The sequence below is a fragment of the Aethalodelphis obliquidens genome, unplaced genomic scaffold (assembly GCF_003676395.1).
Source record: "Aethalodelphis obliquidens isolate GAN/ISIS:26980383/991018 unplaced genomic scaffold, ASM367639v1 scaffold129, whole genome shotgun sequence".
NCBI lineage: Eukaryota > Metazoa > Chordata > Mammalia > Artiodactyla > Delphinidae > Aethalodelphis > Aethalodelphis obliquidens.
Window position 1 is genome coordinate 783,166 of NW_020838073.1, and position 16,846 is coordinate 800,011.

At 59.4% G+C, this 16,846-nt stretch overlaps 1 protein-coding gene across 1 annotated transcript; it reads left to right on the forward strand.

Moving 5' to 3' along the window:
• The first annotated feature begins 6 nt into the window (after positions 1 to 6).
• INHBB (inhibin subunit beta B) lies at positions 7 to 4,526 on the forward strand. The gene is made up of 2 exons (XM_027099181.1): positions 7 to 543; positions 2,989 to 4,526. The coding sequence occupies exons 1-2, from the start codon at positions 93 to 95 to the stop codon at positions 3,762 to 3,764; spliced, it is 1,227 nt and encodes a 408-aa protein (XP_026954982.1). The 5' UTR covers positions 7 to 92; the 3' UTR covers positions 3,765 to 4,526.
• Positions 4,527 to 16,846: the final 12,320 nt, after the last annotated feature.

Sequence of the window (16,846 nt, forward strand, 5' to 3'; positions counted from 1 at the left end):
GGGGCGGGGCGGCGCGCCGGGAGCCCGGAGCCCGGCCTTGCGCTCGGCTCGGCTCGCCTCGCGGCGGGCGCCCTCGTCGCCAGCGGCGCACCATGGACGGGCTGCCCGGTCGGGCGCTGGGGGCTGCCTGCTTTTTGCTGCTGGCGGCCGGCTGGCTGGGGCCCGAGGCCTGGGGCTCGCCCACGCCCCCGCCGTCGCCCGCCGCGCCGCCGCCGCCGCCCCTGCCGCCCGGAGCTCCCGGCGGCTCGCAGGACACCTGCACGTCGTGCGGCGGCTTCCGGCGGCCCGAAGAGCTGGGCCGGGTGGACGGCGACTTTCTAGAGGCGGTGAAGCGGCACATCTTGAACCGCCTGCAGATGCGGGGCCGGCCCAACATCACACACGCCGTGCCCAAGGCCGCCATGGTCACGGCCCTGCGGAAGCTGCACGCGGGCAAGGTGCGCGAGGACGGCCGGGTGGAGATCCCGCACCTCGACGGCCACGCCAGCCCGGGCGCCGACGGCCAGGAGCGCGTCTCCGAGATCATCAGCTTCGCGGAGACAGGTGGGTCGGCCCCGCGAGCGGCCCTCGCTCCCCCCTCCACCCCCTTCCCGCCGGCTCTGGCCGCCGCAGCCGCAGCCGCAGCCGCAGCCAGCGCGCCCTGGGGGGAACCCGGACTCCCGGCCCGGCCCAGCCCGCTCGCCTCGGGCCCTGTGCGCTCCGTCCCGGTCGTCGTCCTCTTCCCGCGGGCAGCAACCCCTTCCCGCTGCCCTACCCCCGCCGCGGAGCGCTCTGCTCTCCACCCCGCTCTCCGAAACGGGCCCCAGCGCCTCCGGGTGCGCGCCCCCCTCCCGGCCAATGCGTGCGGCCCTGGCTCCGCGGGCATTCGCTCGGTGATGGCTTAATGTTTTTGTTTCCCACAATCGGAGTGTAGGCTGAGCAGTGTGGATGGAGATGTGTGTGCTTGTTGATATCCGTGGGCCGGAGGAGTGTGTGTGTGTGTGTGTGTGCGTGTGAGTGTGCCTGCGTGAGAGGCCCCTGGGGCCGCTTCCATCGCCGGGTGGTGTGGGCTTGCCAGGATTGCTGAAGCCTCGCTGGGAAGAGCTAGGCAACCTCTCTTCCGATTGTGTGGGCACTGGAATCGGGCGGAAGGCAGGCTTCTCAACAGGTCCCATCATTTACGCAGAGAAAGACAGTGGCTCGGCTCCGGGGCAGCCCCGTGCCTTTCGGCTCGCCTGGCAGCGGCAGCAGCTCCTTGGCCTTAGAGCCAGTTGAGTTCGTAGTTAACAAAGGGTCGGAGTCCTTTCTGGAATTTTCCCCCGGCCCTGGATTGTAAATTTCTACCACTGTCTAAATGTAAAAATCAAGCAAGGAAAAATACCTTTCCAACTTTAAAAGAAGGAGTAAAATGTGCTCGTGCTGAAATGCTGCAACTGCTCTCGGCTCCGCTGTCCTTTTCAGGACTTGAATGAGCCCGGTGGCTTTTGTGCCTGGAGCTCAGCACCATTTGTGCCCAGGGGACTTCGGAGAAGGTTGCAGGAGGAAGCCCTGGGCAGGGTGGGGTGGGCAGGGAGCCTTGGGGGGGTTGGTGGCAATTGTGTCCCCAGGCTGCAGATGCCCTCCCCCACCCCCCAAGGCAGCGGGCAGACTGTGCTGGTGCCTCCTGGGGATGAAAAGGGATGAAAAGTTTTGCATGGCCGGGTGTGTAGCAAAGCAGAGACAATCAGGGCTGGTTTGTGCTTAGAAAGAAACACGTTGCCGTTTTAACTGTCCGACAGTCAGGGGAAGCTGGACATGCAATTAGAGAGCTTGGATTAAATGGTGCTTTGGGGCCCCGAGTAGAAATGTGATTCTGGAAGGTCGAGGAGGCCTTTTGGTCCCGGTGGCACAGAATGACAGCGGGGGCTGTTATATTTCTGGTCCGTTTCACGGAGCCAGCTCTTTGACTTATAAATAACAGATTCAGGTCACAGGCAGCTCGTCCAAGACCAGCTTTTAAGGCTGCACTTTCCCCCATTTCAAAGTCAGATGTCTGTTATTAAAGGAGCCAGGCGGGGCCTGAGGAGGGGGCTGGGAGGGGGACAGTGGTAGGAGGTTTGATAAAACCAGCGGAGGCCACACAGTTGTCTTATTTGTTCTTCCTGCAAAAAAAAAAAAAAAAATGTAGAGATTGTCAGAGAGAAGGGGCACTGAAATGTAGGCTGAGAGAGGAGTCCTCTTGGTTGGCATGGCCTCACTGCTACTTGAGCTAAATTATTGAGAAAACTAACAAGCCAGTTCTCCTTATCCATGGAGATTTCGAACGTGCCATTCACGGGGAGCCAGGGTCTCGTGAAAGGGGTGGGCCTCAAGTTTCAGAGCCCAGTGTCCTGTCCCTTGGAGCTACTCGGAAACGAGGGCTGCACTTTGCAGCCTGCAACGCACACGTTCCTGTGTCAGAAATCTAAGCAGAGCTGGCTTGTTTGCAGTGGAGGTTCCACTGGGGGTTGGATCAGATCATGCTTAGGTAAACACTGCAAAGAGGCAGTAGGTGGCTCAGCTGGATTTTGCAATGCCCTAAGTTAACCAAAAAAAAAAAAAAAAAAGAACCCAAACTCTGCTAGAACAACCCACCCCCAAATCCTCAGCGAGATCCTGGTTTTGTTTTTCGGATTTCACAGATACCCGTAACAACTTGTTAAGATCTTGGCCTCCTAACAAGCTCCTCTGTTGAGCTTTGAGTTCTGACAGCCTGTCTCCTGGGAACCCTGGCCTGGGAGAGGTGAGGCCGGGTTTTCTAGGCCCTGACCCTCCGACTCCAACCTGGTCCGGGTTTCTCGATGGGAAATGATTTTCCCCGCCTCTGCCAGGTTACCATCAGAGGCCCAGGCCCCAGGAGAGGAATTTGTGGGCAGGACCGGCCAGCTGCGTGGCCAGTGCGAAGCCCAGCATCACGCGGCAGAGTCCCTGTTTCCCGGCGCCTCACGTTCTCCTTGATCTAACTTGGCCTGCTCTCCCGCTTCTCCGCAGATGGCCTGGCCTCCTCCCGGGTCCGCCTGTACTTCTTCATCTCCAACGAGGGCAACCAGAACCTGTTCGTGGTGCAGGCCAGCCTATGGCTCTACCTGAAGCTGCTGCCCTACGTGCTGGAGAAGGGCGGCCGGCGGAAGGTGCGGGTCAAGGTGTACTTCCGGGAGCAGGGCCCCGGCGAGCGCTGGGCCGCGGTGGAGAAGCGCGTGGACCTCAAGCGCAGCGGCTGGCACACCTTCCCGCTCACCGAGCCCATCCAGGCCCTGTTCGCGCGGGGCGAGCGGCGGCTCAGCCTGGACGTGCAGTGCGACGGCTGCCGGGAGCTGGCCGTGGCGCCCGTGTTCGTGCACCCGGGCGAGGAGTCGCACCGGCCCTTCGTGGTGGTGCAGGCGCGGTTGGGCGACAGCCGGCACCGCATCCGCAAGCGGGGCCTGGAGTGCGACGGCCGGACCAACCTGTGCTGCCGGCAGCAGTTCTTCATCGACTTCCGCCTCATCGGCTGGAACGACTGGATCATTGCGCCCACCGGCTACTACGGGAACTACTGCGAGGGCAGCTGCCCGGCCTACCTGGCGGGGGTGCCCGGCTCGGCCTCGTCCTTCCACACGGCCGTGGTGAACCAGTACCGCATGCGGGGGCTGAACCCGGGCACCGTGAACTCCTGCTGCATCCCCACCAAGCTGAGCACCATGTCCATGCTCTACTTCGACGACGAGTACAACATCGTCAAGCGCGACGTGCCGAACATGATCGTGGAGGAGTGCGGCTGCGCCTGAGGGCGGGGCTCAGACGGTCCCGCGGCGGGGGGCACGCCGTGCGCGGCAGGGGGGCCGTGGTGGTGCAGCTGGGCTGCCCGGGAGGTGCCCGGGGGAGGCCTGAGATATTTTCCTACTTCTTCATCCAGCCATCAGTCAAAAGCGGAGGGAGAACCCTCCACGGATATGGCAGACTCGACAGTGCGCACGTGGACGCGCACAGCCGGTGGCACCCTGCCACCTACACAGCAGCCTCCGCGATAGCAGCGAACGGATGCGGTGACAAAGGGCAGCTCAGCCCCAAACGCCTGTCACCCGGAGAGTGGGGTGAGCAGCCACCATCCCCACCAGCTGGCCTGGCCACTCTGAATCGCGCCTTCCGAGCACACAGAAGAGCACAAAGACAGAGACACAGAGAGAGAGAGAGGGAGGGAGCCCCGCAGAGGAGCAGCAGAGGCGGAGGTGGGGAGCGGGCCGCGGGCGATGGCCGCGTGTCCCCCGTCGCCTGTTCAGGGCCCGCCGTGCCGCGGCATCTCTTGGCTCCAACGCATGGGCTTCGTTCCCCCGCCTGAGATCCTTCCTGCTGCGGCACCAGGGCAGCCCCCATCCTTTTCCACCCTTGGAGAGGGAAGGAGGCCCAGAAAGGACATCACCTGCCGGAGACGGTGGGGCTGTGGCAGTGACCGTTTGACTGTTGCTTGGGTCCCTGCCTCGACTTCTCTGTGTGTGTGTGTGTGTGTGTGTGTGTGTGTGTGTGTGTGTATGTGTGTGTGTTTTGGGGGTGGGGAGGGAGGGAGAAGAGAAGGGTCTTAATTTGATGCTTTAACTGATCACTAGCAGTTGAATGGTCATTCGTTCCGGTTGTACAATTGAAAAGGGACTTTTCTACCAGGTCTGACCTTTTAAGTTAAACTCTGAATTGTTCCAAGTGGAAAGAAAAAAGTTGCAATCTGCCCTTCCCTGGGGAGATTCCTCTAGGACTGGTTGGGGAGGAGTGGAAATGACTCTTAGGCAGGTGGGGGTGAGCTCTTAGGAGGAGGGAGCGGTGGGGTGAAGGCGTTCTGGAAATGCTGGGGGGGGGCGCCCCCTCAGCAGGGGCCGAGGGAGCACAGCAGTTTAACTGGTCTTGGGGAAACGGGGAGGCTTTCAGCTGCTTTGCAGAAGTGGCCCACGTGGGCCCCCGGCCACCAGCACCGGCCACAGATGTGGCCCCCGCCTGCTCGCCCGCCCGCCTGCCCCTCCTAGCACTTGCACACCCGCCCGAACGCACATGATACAGCCCTTGCTTATCCGCGTGTGTCCTGAAGTGGCCCTTGGTGGAGCATTGAGCTCGCTCGCCCCCAGAGGTCCAAGTGCCACGTGAGCTATGCAATTTAAAGGGTTGACCCACACTAGATGAAACTGGACTCGTACGACTCTTTTTATATTTTTTATACTTGAAATGAAATCCTTTGCTTCTTTTTTAAGCGAATGATTGCTTTTAATGTTTGCACTGATTTAGTTGCATGATTAGTCAGAAACTGCCATTTGAAAAAGAAGTTATTTTTATAGCAGCAAAAAAAAAAAATACAGTTAAATGTATTATACATAATTTTGGAACCAAAGAGGCCAACAGATCAGTTTTAATTTTTATTAGATGGTGAGGCCATCTTATGTGAGGTGGACGTTCTGAACAATCCCTTGAGTGGCCTGCCAGTGTTTCAGGGTATAAATGGATTTTGTTTATTCAGTTTGATGTGTCTTTTCTATCCTTACACACCCAGAAGGTAGAGTAAAAAAGACGATGGTAGGATGCAGGTGTGTATCCTTAAATCCCCATCTTTGTGTTTATTTAATAAAGCTCCCCTTAGGTTCTGTTTCATAATAATTTAAAACCAAACAATTTTCCCGTAGACTTGCTGTTAAAGTATTTTACATTTGTGTACAGTTCAAGGAAATAAAAGATGGAGTGCCACGGGCTTCCTGCCTTGTGTGGTGTCTGGGGTGGTGGGCTCTGGGCTCGAGGGGGCAGCTGCGGGGGGAGGGCGAGTCCCAGTGTACGGCTTTGATGCCGGTTGCCTCCCTGGGCAGCTCCCGGCATTCTCTGAGTCCTTGCCACGAGCTCGGATGTCAGGCAGAGAGTCTAGGAAAAGTGGCAGGAGATCCAAATGCAGGACAATTAGCAAATTCATGAATTACACATTTGTTTACTCTTCTAGTCCCGAGACTAATCGTGTTGCACCAAGGCCGCGTGTAGTACCGTTTGAAAGTGCCGGTTAAGCCCCTTCCCTGGGAGCACAAGTGAAACCTGGGAGGTTGAAGCCCACCTGACCCCATCCCCATCCCCATTTACTAACAGAGGCGACTGCGACCCGGAAGAGGTTACCGTCTTGGGATGGAAGCCAGAAATAAGGCCCTGGGGATGCCAGGTGTCCTCTCCTGTGGGGATTTTAACTGGCCGTAGGTGGTGGTGGTGTTAGTAGTGACACCGGCCCAACTGCGGTTGCAGGGATGCCCGGAGGTACCCAGCGGATGCTGTTGTCAGGCCGCCCTTGTATCATCATGCCTTTGTGGGAAATGGCGTTTCCCGGAGTTTGGAATCTGAGGCTCAGAGAGGTTCAGGGCTTACCTGAGGTCACAGAGACCGGACAGGCACCCTGGGCATTTGAGTCCTCTTGCCAGACAGGTGCTGGTCCACCTGTTCCCCTGGCAGGACCGCAGGGCTGAGGCCTTGCTTCATCAGAGGCCCTACAGGGACAGAGGGGCTACAGCGTGTGGTTTGGGGGTCACACGTGGTCTTCCCAGCAATCTCAGGTTGAACAAGTGGGACCTTAGGGGTTATCTAACCCCATTAAGCCAACAACTGGGAAACTGAGGGAGCTCTGGGCAGCCGGAGGGCCACCTCGATTCACATGGCCAGCGAGTGGCAGGACAGCAGCCTCTGGCCTCTGTCTTTTTCTAGTCTTTGCCCGGCCAAGAGAGCTGCTGCCCTGCCAGGCTTTCGTCGAGGGGTGCATTTGTTCATCTGTGATGTCTCGAGATGGTATAAAAGTTAACGGGGGCAAAGAAGAAAATTTCGCAGAGACAGGCCTGGCCTGGACGTGTTAGGGTATAAAAGCCACCATCCAGCTGTCCCCGGCCCAGGAAGTTTTGCCGCAGTCACCAGGGTGCCTCTGCTCTTTCGACATTGAGCGTCTCCAGGCGCCCTCCTGGGTCACAGGGTGGCCCACGGGTCCTGCGGGGGCCCCAGGAATGGCCTGGGATTCCGAGGTTGGAGGCCAGCGGCCGGCAGACGCGGTCCCCGAGTAGCGCCCTGCTGCCCTGTGCCGGTCTGTGCCCTGAGGGGTCAGCCCCGCAGCTGCCCCCCGCCGGGGCGATGGCGGGGGCCACTTGCTGTCCCCCTGAGGACAGGCTGCATCCCTGTCCCGGGGCTGGGCCTCCTCCCCCACAGGACCGTGCGGCTTCCTCCCTGTGCTTCTGTGGTCCTTGCCTCTCTGTTCTTTCCTCCCGGTGGCCTTTCCCCACATGCTCTCCCTCCCCCTCTTCCCAGGGGTCCTGGCCTAGGGTCCCACCTCTCCCCAGAGGCGCCCCTGGGGCCTCCGCTGCAGCCCAGAGAGTGAGCCTCCTGTGCTGCCCACCTCCCCCGCGGCCCAGGCCTTCCTGCTCTCCTCCCCTCTGTCCCTCTCTTCCTTCTTCAGGCCACCAGGCCATTAGCCTCTCACAGGGCCGGTGCGTCAGGCCGGGCCAGCCAGAGCCGGAGCAGCCCGCCCCACCCGCCTCAGCTACTTCCACGCTCCGGCTTCGCCCTTGGCTGACCTTCAGCGACCCAGTGGAGTCTGAGGCTGGGGGCGGGGCGGGGGGCGAGAGAACCCCCCACTCTTCCCTCCCGTCGCTTCTCCCCATTTCCCAGACAGGCACACGGAGGGTCCAGGAAGCAGGGCCTCCAGGGGTGTCCTGCATCTGCTTCCTCCTCCAGCCCCCTTGGGCGTGATGCCGTGGCCGCCCGGCGGGGCTGAGGGTCCCTGCTGCAGTTGCAGGCGAGGGCTGCTGCACCGGGCCGGACCCCTGGCCCACCTGGAGCTTGCGCTGGCCCCGCACCATGCCCTCGGCAAAGCCCTGTGGGAACTCTTGCTGGGGACCCCCAAGGGGCCTGGCAGGCTCCCCTCCTGGGCCTCCTGAGAGGGCGGGAGGGGGCGGGGAGGCCACAGGCTGTCGCCAAGCCACGGAGACGGCTGCAGGCTGGGGAAAGTGTGCCTTTGCAGGCAAAGAAGCCGAAACAAAACACCCTGCCAGTGGCCAGAGGCCCCGGTCGCTGGGCTTTCAGTGGGATGTTTGGAGCAAGCGGCAGATTACCTGCGGGCTTTGCCGGAGGGCCGGGCCTGCGGTCTGCGAGGCCTGGGGTGAGCCGTGCTTGGGCGCCGGGCCGGGCCGAGTGGGGGTGGGGATGGGCTGCGGGTGAGGCTGCGTGACGTGCGGCTCTGCGCCTGGAGGTGCGTCTGCCTGTCTGCTGAGCCGTGGAGGGCGTGAGGCTGTCTGTGTCCGTGGCCGTGCGCGGTGGGCTGCGTGTGAGTTTGCCCGGGTCTGAGGTTGTGTGGCTGAGTGAGTGTGAGACCCTGTGGGGTGTGAGACTGTGATTGTGGGGTGTGGTTGCCCGGTTGTCTGTGTGTATTTCTTGCCATTTTCATTTACTTCCTTGTCAAAAAATGATGCCCTTGGCCAGTTATACACGGTGATGGGGTTCGTTATATTTTTAAATCTGGGCTAGATCACCCTCTTGCCAGACAGGTGCTGGGAGCAGGCGTGGGTGCAGGCACCATTTCTGTGGCCCGCGTGTTCACCCTCAGTGTGTCTTCACAGCCCTGCTGCCCTGCCCTGGCCGTTCAGTGCCGGGTTGGGGGGCGTCACTGTGGTGTCCCTGCAGCCCCAAAGCCGGAGCACTTTGGAAGTAGAATGGGGACTTCCCTGGTGGTGCAGTGGTTAAGAATCCGCCTGCCAATGCAGGGGACACGGGTTCGAGCCCTCGTTGGGGAAGATCCCACGTGCTGTGGAGCAACTGAACTCTTGTGCCACAACTACTGAGCCTGCGTGCCGCAACTACTGAGCCCGCGTGCCGCGACTACTGAAGCCTGTGCGCCTAGAGCCTGTGCTCCGCAACAAGAGAAGCCACTGCAATGAGAAGCCCGTGCACTGCAACGAAGAGTAGCCCCCGCTCGCTGCAACTAGAGAAAGCCCGCGTCTAGCAACGAAGGCCCAATGCAGCCAAAAAATAAATAAATAAATTTATATTAAAAAAAAAGTAGAATGGCACTATCTGGTCAGTCCTTTAGTCACTCAACAAACATTTCCTGGGTGCTTGCTCTTATTCATGCATCATCTCAGTTTAGTCCTCACGACAGCCCAGGGCTGGATGGAGAATAGGTATCATTATCCCCATCTCATGGATGAGAAAGTTAAGTTTGAGAAAGCCATGCACTGAGGTTGGAACAGCTCATAAGTGGCAGAGCTGCGATTTGCTTCCAAGAGTTGTTTCCACAATCACTCATAGCCACTGAGTTGCCCAGGAGGAGGGGGGCGGGGGGGCCGTGGCTGTTCTGGGGCCTCCCTGGAGGAGAGGAGAGGCTGGGGCTGAGGGTCTTCTTGGCTTTCAGTTGGGAGGGGGCCACCCGCTCACTCATGCCAGGCCTGCTGCCTGGGATACCCGGAGAGCCATGGCATCTGAAATTTGAACTGTTCCTCTCTGGCTGTGGGGACAGCCCCATGCCCTCCCTGGCCAGGTGTGAGGGGTTTGGCTGCTGGGCCCCTTGGGGGTGGAAGAGGCGGCCTGGAGTGTGGGCTCAGAGCCACCTGCCCCCACCATCCCCCCGCCGGGTTTTGTGATCCTGGCCTAACCTCTCAGTTGCCTCATCTGTAAAATGGGGACCACGACAGTGCCCACCACGGGGCCCAAAGTGTAGGCGGTGCCGTGTGCATTAAGGTGCCTGGAACAGGCCAGGCTCCCATGGGTGTGGGTTCGTTGTTGCTGTTTTCTGTGTGTCAGGAGTGGTGCTGGATGCCCTTCCCGAGCCCCTCCCTTCTGCCCAGAAGCCCTCCCCGGAGCACACTCTTTCCTTCTCATTCAACGAACATTCACAGAGGCTGCGCTGACAGTGATGTCTGCTAACATTCATTGAGAACTTACTGCCAGCAAATGCACTGCTTCCTTACAGCCTCCCTGCTGGGCAGCTGACGTGTGCCCATTTTACTGATGTGGAAGTTGAGGTTCGGGGAAGCGGAGTGTCTTGCTCAAGGCCTCACAGCTATTCAGGGGAGAGGCTGTGTCTGTGCCTTCCAAATGTGCGTCCTCTCCCTTCAGTGTTCTCTAGAGAACCTCAGGGCCCTGAGCCCCAGGGGACTGGGGGCTGCGGAGGGGCTGCTGTTGGCTCTGTCCTGGAGAGGCCCTGGAAGTGGGATGCGCGGCAGCGCAAGGTACTTTGCAGCCCTTGTCTGGAATGAGGGATGTGGGGGCCTGGGTCTGCACAGCCGTTACCGCAGGGCCTTTGGGGGGAGCACAAATCAGGTCCCCGGGCCCCCAGCTGGCTGCGCTCAGGCTGGGTTCTTCCTGGCCCCTGTAGGCGTGCGTGCGTGTGTGTGTGAGTGTGAGAATCTGGATGAAGTCTCCACCCCTGAGGGAGCTCTGGGCCTTGTGGAGAGCGCGCTGGGCCTCCCTGCGCCTGCATCCTGGCTTCTCAGCCTCTGGGGAAGGCTCTCACCGGCTTGAGGCTGTCCGGCTCTGGGACGGAGCTTTAGGGCGAGTTCACTCCTAATGGAGCTAAGTTACTGACACTGTCCACAGGCAGATGAGGCTCCCAGGGGCCGCCTCTCACCCCCCGGGCCCCAGCACTACTCTGGCGGGTGAGCGGCTCTGAGGCAGCTGCCTAACTTTGCTGCCGTGGGATGGGCTCCGAGGACCACCTGGGCCCCTTCGAGGCCTCCTCCTTCCCACAGGGGGTTGAGCAGCCCCCTCAGCACAAACAGCACAGGGGGCCTTGGCCCGGCGGCCCGAGGCAGCCTGCAGGTGCAGCTTTACCCCGGGGGTCTTAGGTAAGTCCTGCTTTGGGGGCCGGCAGGGCTGGTGCTGCCTGGGCCCTGCCAGGTGGCCAGAGGCTGGTCCTTTCACCTGTTTGGTGGTGCAGCTGCAGGCCAGCACTGCAGTTGGGGGAATCACAGATCTTCTTCCGAAAGATGCCCGTGACCTTCTCCAGTTCCTCCCAGGTAGTATATGGAAAACTTGGCCAAGTCTTTCGCTCCCGTATAAAACCCATCCATGGCCCTGCAGCTTCGGGAAGAAGTCTGCCGGCTGATGGGCTCACCAGGACCCCAGGCCTGGCTGCCCCCTTCCCCCGGAGCCCCCAGGTCTCTCCATGCCCCCAACGCTGGGGCTGCGGTTCCCATCCAGAGCCCACCGCCTCGCCTCAGCGCCTCCAGATGCCCTTCCTCGGCTGGAACACGCGTTCTCCTCCTCTTTGCTCGGCTGCTTGTGCTTCACCGTCAGCGCTCTGGAGGAGCCCTGGCTCCCAGGCCGCCGATCGGGCGCACACCTGCCTCCGTACGAGGCCGCCAACCTGGACTCTAGGGCGGCCAACGTCTGCGCCGTTCACCCCAACAGCGTCCTGAGCCTGGGGCTGGGAAACGCTCCACACACAGTTGTGACATGAGTGAAGGGACCGAGGTCTCGGGGTGACGCCCCCCTCGCCCACTTCCCTGATGGAACAACTGAGGCTGGAGGGACCACAGGACCAGGGAGAGGCTCAGCCCTGGCAAGGACCGGATGCTGGCTCTCCTAGCCACAGCTTGTTACATCGCACCCTTTAGCGGGTTCAGGCAAAAGCATCTTCCAAAGCCTGTCGTTTGCCCTGAGTAGTTCAGGCTTCAGGGTGAAGCTGAGCCTCGTTGGGGAGCTGCGGCTGCTGCTGTGGGCAATGGCACTGCCAGCCCGACGGGGAGCAGCCCGGTGCCCGGGCTCCCAAAAAGTGTCACGCTGGCGCCCCAGTTCCTCCCTGGGATGCGTGGCCCCCGAAGCCCCTCCTGCCCTGGTCGTCCACTCTGTGAGAGTGCGGTTTGCCACCCGAGGGTGAGTCACAGAAGCTCAGCTTCAATGAATCAGTCACCGAGACGGGAATCGGTTGATGGGGGCCGCCCCCCCGGGGATGACTGGCACGTTAATGAGTGTCAGTCATCTCAGCAGCAATCACTGTTGCTCCTACCGCCGGGAAGGAGTGCAAACTACGCCGTCCTGAGTCGGCTCTGCGGGCCCGTCCGCCACCCAGCACTGTCTGCTCCCTCCCTGGAGGGTCTGAGTGGGGCCTGGGGAGGGTCCTCTGTGCTATTTCAGTGCAGAAAAGTGCCAGGGACGAAGACCTGCGCCCTGGCCCCAGGAGCGGACTGGAAACTCCATGAGGACAAGGGCCCGCGCCCGCCCCCGCCAGCTGCTTGGGCCACGCTGTCTCCCCAGCGCTGGGAACGGTATCTGGCATGCAGCAGGTGCTCAATAAAGGCTTGCTGACGGGTGGCCTTATCTGGGCCCTGCCGATCTCAGGCGAGCGTTCTGCTGTCTCTAGCCTGTATTTTTCTCATTTGAAATGGGATTGGACTAGATGGTCGTTCATTCATCCATTTCTCTGACTTCATTTCGTAAATGCCTGCATAGGAGCCAGCATCCCAGCTCTAGCGCCTCTTTGAGGACTGCCACCTGCAGCCCCCATGGGTCCCTGCTGTGACCAGCGGCTGTCCCGTCAAAGAGGCAGGGCCGCTGGAGGGGCGGGCATCCTGAGCTGGCTTGCTGTCAACCTCTGCACCCCTTACGGAATGATTCTAGGTCCTCTGGTGCCTCTAGCTGTGGCGGGGGACAGAATGGTGGCTTTGCACAGTGCCCCACCTCTCCTGAGCTCCAGGCTGGGCTGGGCCCCCAACCCCTGTGTGTCCAGAGTGGGCAGGGGAGATGGCTGGTCGGCGTTGGCAAGGCCGGTGGTCTCTCCCCCGGGGACGAACTCTGGGTGAAAGTCAAGAAAGGAAGCTCCTGTTCTGTCTTCTGGGAGTCATGGGAAGGCAGGCCCTTGGGGCTTTAGTGTTCTGGGGGGTGCAGGTGGGGAGCCGTGGCTGAAAGCTGGTTAGATCATAGGACCGTGGAGAAGACCACCCAGCCTCTCGCTCTGCCGAGGGGAACCAAGGGGCAGAGATGGACTGACTTCCTGGAGGCCCCACGGCGAATGGAGCTCAGCTTCGTAACCCAGACACTCGCCCAGCGGTTGCTCTGTGCACAGGGCGATGGGGTCCGTCCTAAGCGGAGTCTGAACCACCGAGATGTGACCCTCAGCCGGCACTATGATATATATGAGCGTGCGCACAGCACCCAAGGGCAGGAGGTCGGGCCGTGGGCTCACAGAGAGCCCTGCGTTCTGGAGGACGCGGTCCCCTCCAGTCTGGGTGGTCCCAGAGCACCTCGCTACAGGGTCCGCCCTGAGCCCGGGGCTCTCTGCTCCTGTGGCTTCCCGAGAGAGTACACAGGCCAGGGCAGGTGGAGAGTTAAGAGCTCGGCAGGCAGACTCCGGCTTTCCAGACTCCAGCTCTGCCCTGCCCCAGCTGGGTGCCCTTGGGGTGGTTACTTAACCTCTCTGTGTCTCCGTTTCCTCATCATACAATGGGGCTAGAAACAGTATTTACCTCACAGGCTTGTGTGGATTAAATGAGATAATAAACATCACAGGGAATTGCCTGAAGGTCCAGGGGTTACGACTCCCCACTTCCACTGCAGGGGGCACGGGTTCCATCCCTGGTGGGGAACCAAGATCCCACAAACCAGGCAGCACAGCCAAAAAAACAGAAATAATCACAACACCTACCGCTGATGGAGTGTTATTTAACGATGTTCCAGAACTCTCCTAGCCCTTGACATATTTTCAACCAACAACACCACTCTTGAGTTATTATCATTTCAATTCCACAGACGAAGAAACTCAAGTGCAGAGGGCAGAAGTGACTTGCCCAAGGTCACATGGGGTGACACGGAGGAGCTGGCATGAACTTTCAGGACCAGGACACTGTGGCCTGGCCTGTGGGGTCTGCTCCTTGGTGGCCTGGTAACCCCAGCCGCCGGGGAACACAGTGAATCTCCCGCCTGAGGAATTGGAAGTCGAGGCAGGAACTCAGGGTCACTGGGGTGAACATAATCTTCCTTCCAGGCTGAAGCTGAAACTGGGCTCTGGAGGTGAATAAGAAAAGAGTGAAGGGATCCTCACGGAATCATTTGCCCAGAGTTCACACACTCGTATTGCTCATTCTTTATTTACAAATGTAAGCCTTTAGCAGAGGCCCAAGAATTCGCACTGCTGTCAACGGGAGATGCATAGCGAGGCGTGGGTTGGTGACTAATGCCAACGGACACCAGGCCACTACCTGCTTTGCTCACTGGTGAAGCTGTTTCACCGTGGAACCGGGACACAGGGGCCGGAGGGGGTGCCTGGCCCTAACCCTAGCCCTAACCCTAACCCTAACCCTAACCCTAGCCCTAACCCTAACCCTAGCCCTAACCCTAACCCTAGCCCTAATCCTAACCCTAGCCCTAACCCTAACCCTAACCCTAACCCTAACCCTAACCCTAGCCCTAACCCTAGCCCTAAACCCTAGCCCTAACCCTAACCCTAACCCTAACCCTAGCCCTAACCCTAGCCCTAACCCTCGGGGCACCAGGCTGAAGGGAACTGGTGGAGCATACTGCCCTTGTCCACAGAGCAGGACCCCGTGTCCTCTCAGTGTCACTGCCATCAATTCCAGAGCAGAGTTTGGTAAACCACAGCCAGGGGCCAAACCTGCCAGCTCAGAACGGTTTTTTCATTTTTACGTGGTTGCAAACAAATCAGCAGAAGAATAATACTGCATGTCATGACGATTCTATGAAATTCAAATTCAATGCCTAATAAATAAAGGTTATGTATTAGTTGTGGCAGAGACCCGTATGGCCTGCAAACCCTAGGATGCTGAACCTGACATTTTATAGAAAAGTTTTGCTGACCGTCCTTGGCTGGGCAGATGTCCCACGAGGCCATCGTACCCCCCCACTCCACCCTCCCTCTGGAGCCCCTCCTGGAGGCCACCCCGCCCCCAGGACCCTCCTAGTGCTAATGGGGGCAGAGGTGGACACGTGACCCCAGCCAATCACAGTCGGCTGAATGTTGACACCCATTTTGAGGGATGTCTCTCCTGGACATTTAGAGCATAAGGCCCTGGGAGGCCAAGGGTGCACTGTGGTCCCTCAGAGCCCAGGTAACGCCCAGTGCAGGGCAGGACTAAATAAATGATGGGAGCAGGGTGGCATCACCTCACACCCATCAGGATGGCTACTGTCAAAACCCCCAGAAGATAACAAGTGTCGGCGAGAATGTGGAGACACTGGAACCCTTGTGCGCCGTTGCTGGGAATGTACGATGGTGTAGCCACTGTGGAAAACAGTGTGGAAGGTCCCCCAAAACTAAAAATAGGTCCAGCAACTCTACATCCGGGTATATACCCAACAGAAGAAGGCAGGGTCTCAGAGAGATAACTATACCCGCGCTCACAGCAGCATTAGTCACAACAGCTAAAAGGTGGAAGCACCCCGAGGGCCATCACCAGAGGAGTGGAGAAACATTACGGTGTTTACAGACGAGGGAATATGTTTCAGCTCTAAAGAGGAAGGATAGTCTGACACCTGCTACAACGTGGATGAACCTTGAGGACATCATGTGAAGTGAAAAAGCCAGTCACGAAAGACAAATACTGGGTGATCCTACCTACGTGAGGCACTTGGAGGGGTCACAGTCACAGAGACAGAAAGCAGAAGGGCGGGTGCCAGGGGCTGGGGAAATGGGACGATGGGGAGTTTAATGGGGACAGAGCTTCATTTTTGCAAGATGAGAAAGCTCTGGAGATGGATGGTGGTGGTGGTTGCACAATTATATGAACGTACTTCTGGCCACCAAACTGTACATTTGAAAATAGGAGAGGTGATACATTTTCTGTTTTGCATATTTTACCACGATTAGAAATTTTAAAAACCCAACAACTTAGCAACAGAAGCGTCTTCCCCCAGGGACAGGCCTGCTTCCGGCCTTCCTGGCAACAGATGTCAATGTTTTCTAGCCCCACTGACCTCGCCCCCGTCAAGGGGCCAGACGCTCAAGGCTGACTCTGTCTTGGCTTTCCCCACCTGTGACATCTTTCCCTGAGTGAGCAGGTGTGTGGACCTACCCCTTCAGGTTCCAGGCCTCACCTGGAGCAGACTCGAGGAGCAGATGTCACAACCAGCCCTAGAAGCCCTAGAAATGGGTCCAGGAGTGGCCTCTGAGGGAGTGAGTGGTCCAAAGAGCGCCCCCCACCCCCCAGAGAAGACTGGTGTCCCTTGGTGGATGCCAGGCCTGCCCAAGGCTGGGCCACCCAGTTGGCTACAACCCACAGGACTCAGAGACTCACCTGGGCCCTGTCTAGGAAGGCCACCACCTTCCCCGTATAGGCCAGGAGGGGCACGAGGACCCGCAGGCTTGGGGTGTGTTCCCTTTGCCAGGCACGGGACGGGTGTTTCCGCATCTCACTTGATTCTACAAGAACCCAGTGAGAGGTAGGGTCCGTGAGTTCTTGCCCTTCCCTGGGTTGCTCCAGGCTCCGGACCAAGGGGCTTCAGGGGATCCAGAAGGCCTGGAGCCTGGGGCCTCGCCTTGAGACCTAGGGGTCCACAAGCACCAGGGCCTGCCAGAAAGGCTTGGCCTCCACCCCTAAATGCTTTTCTGAAACTGCCCTGCTTGGACCCTTACATGTAGGCCCTTAGCAACTGATGCGCAGAACCCAAAGGGCGGTGCCCAGGCACAGTGGCTGCTGATGGAGGGCTTTCTGGGCGCTAGACACGGTCATAGGTGCATGTTTGAAACATCTCCCATCACCCACTCGCAGTCCTTTGGGACCCAAGAGGCTCCCATGGGAGCCCACAGGACGGCCACTAACCCTGCTCAGAGGCTGGGTGGTGGGGTTACCAGGGAAGTCTTTCTGGAGGAGGTGGTCCTTGAGCCAGGTCTTGTAGGATAAATGGGAGTTGGCCAGGAAAGCAGGGCAGAGGGAAA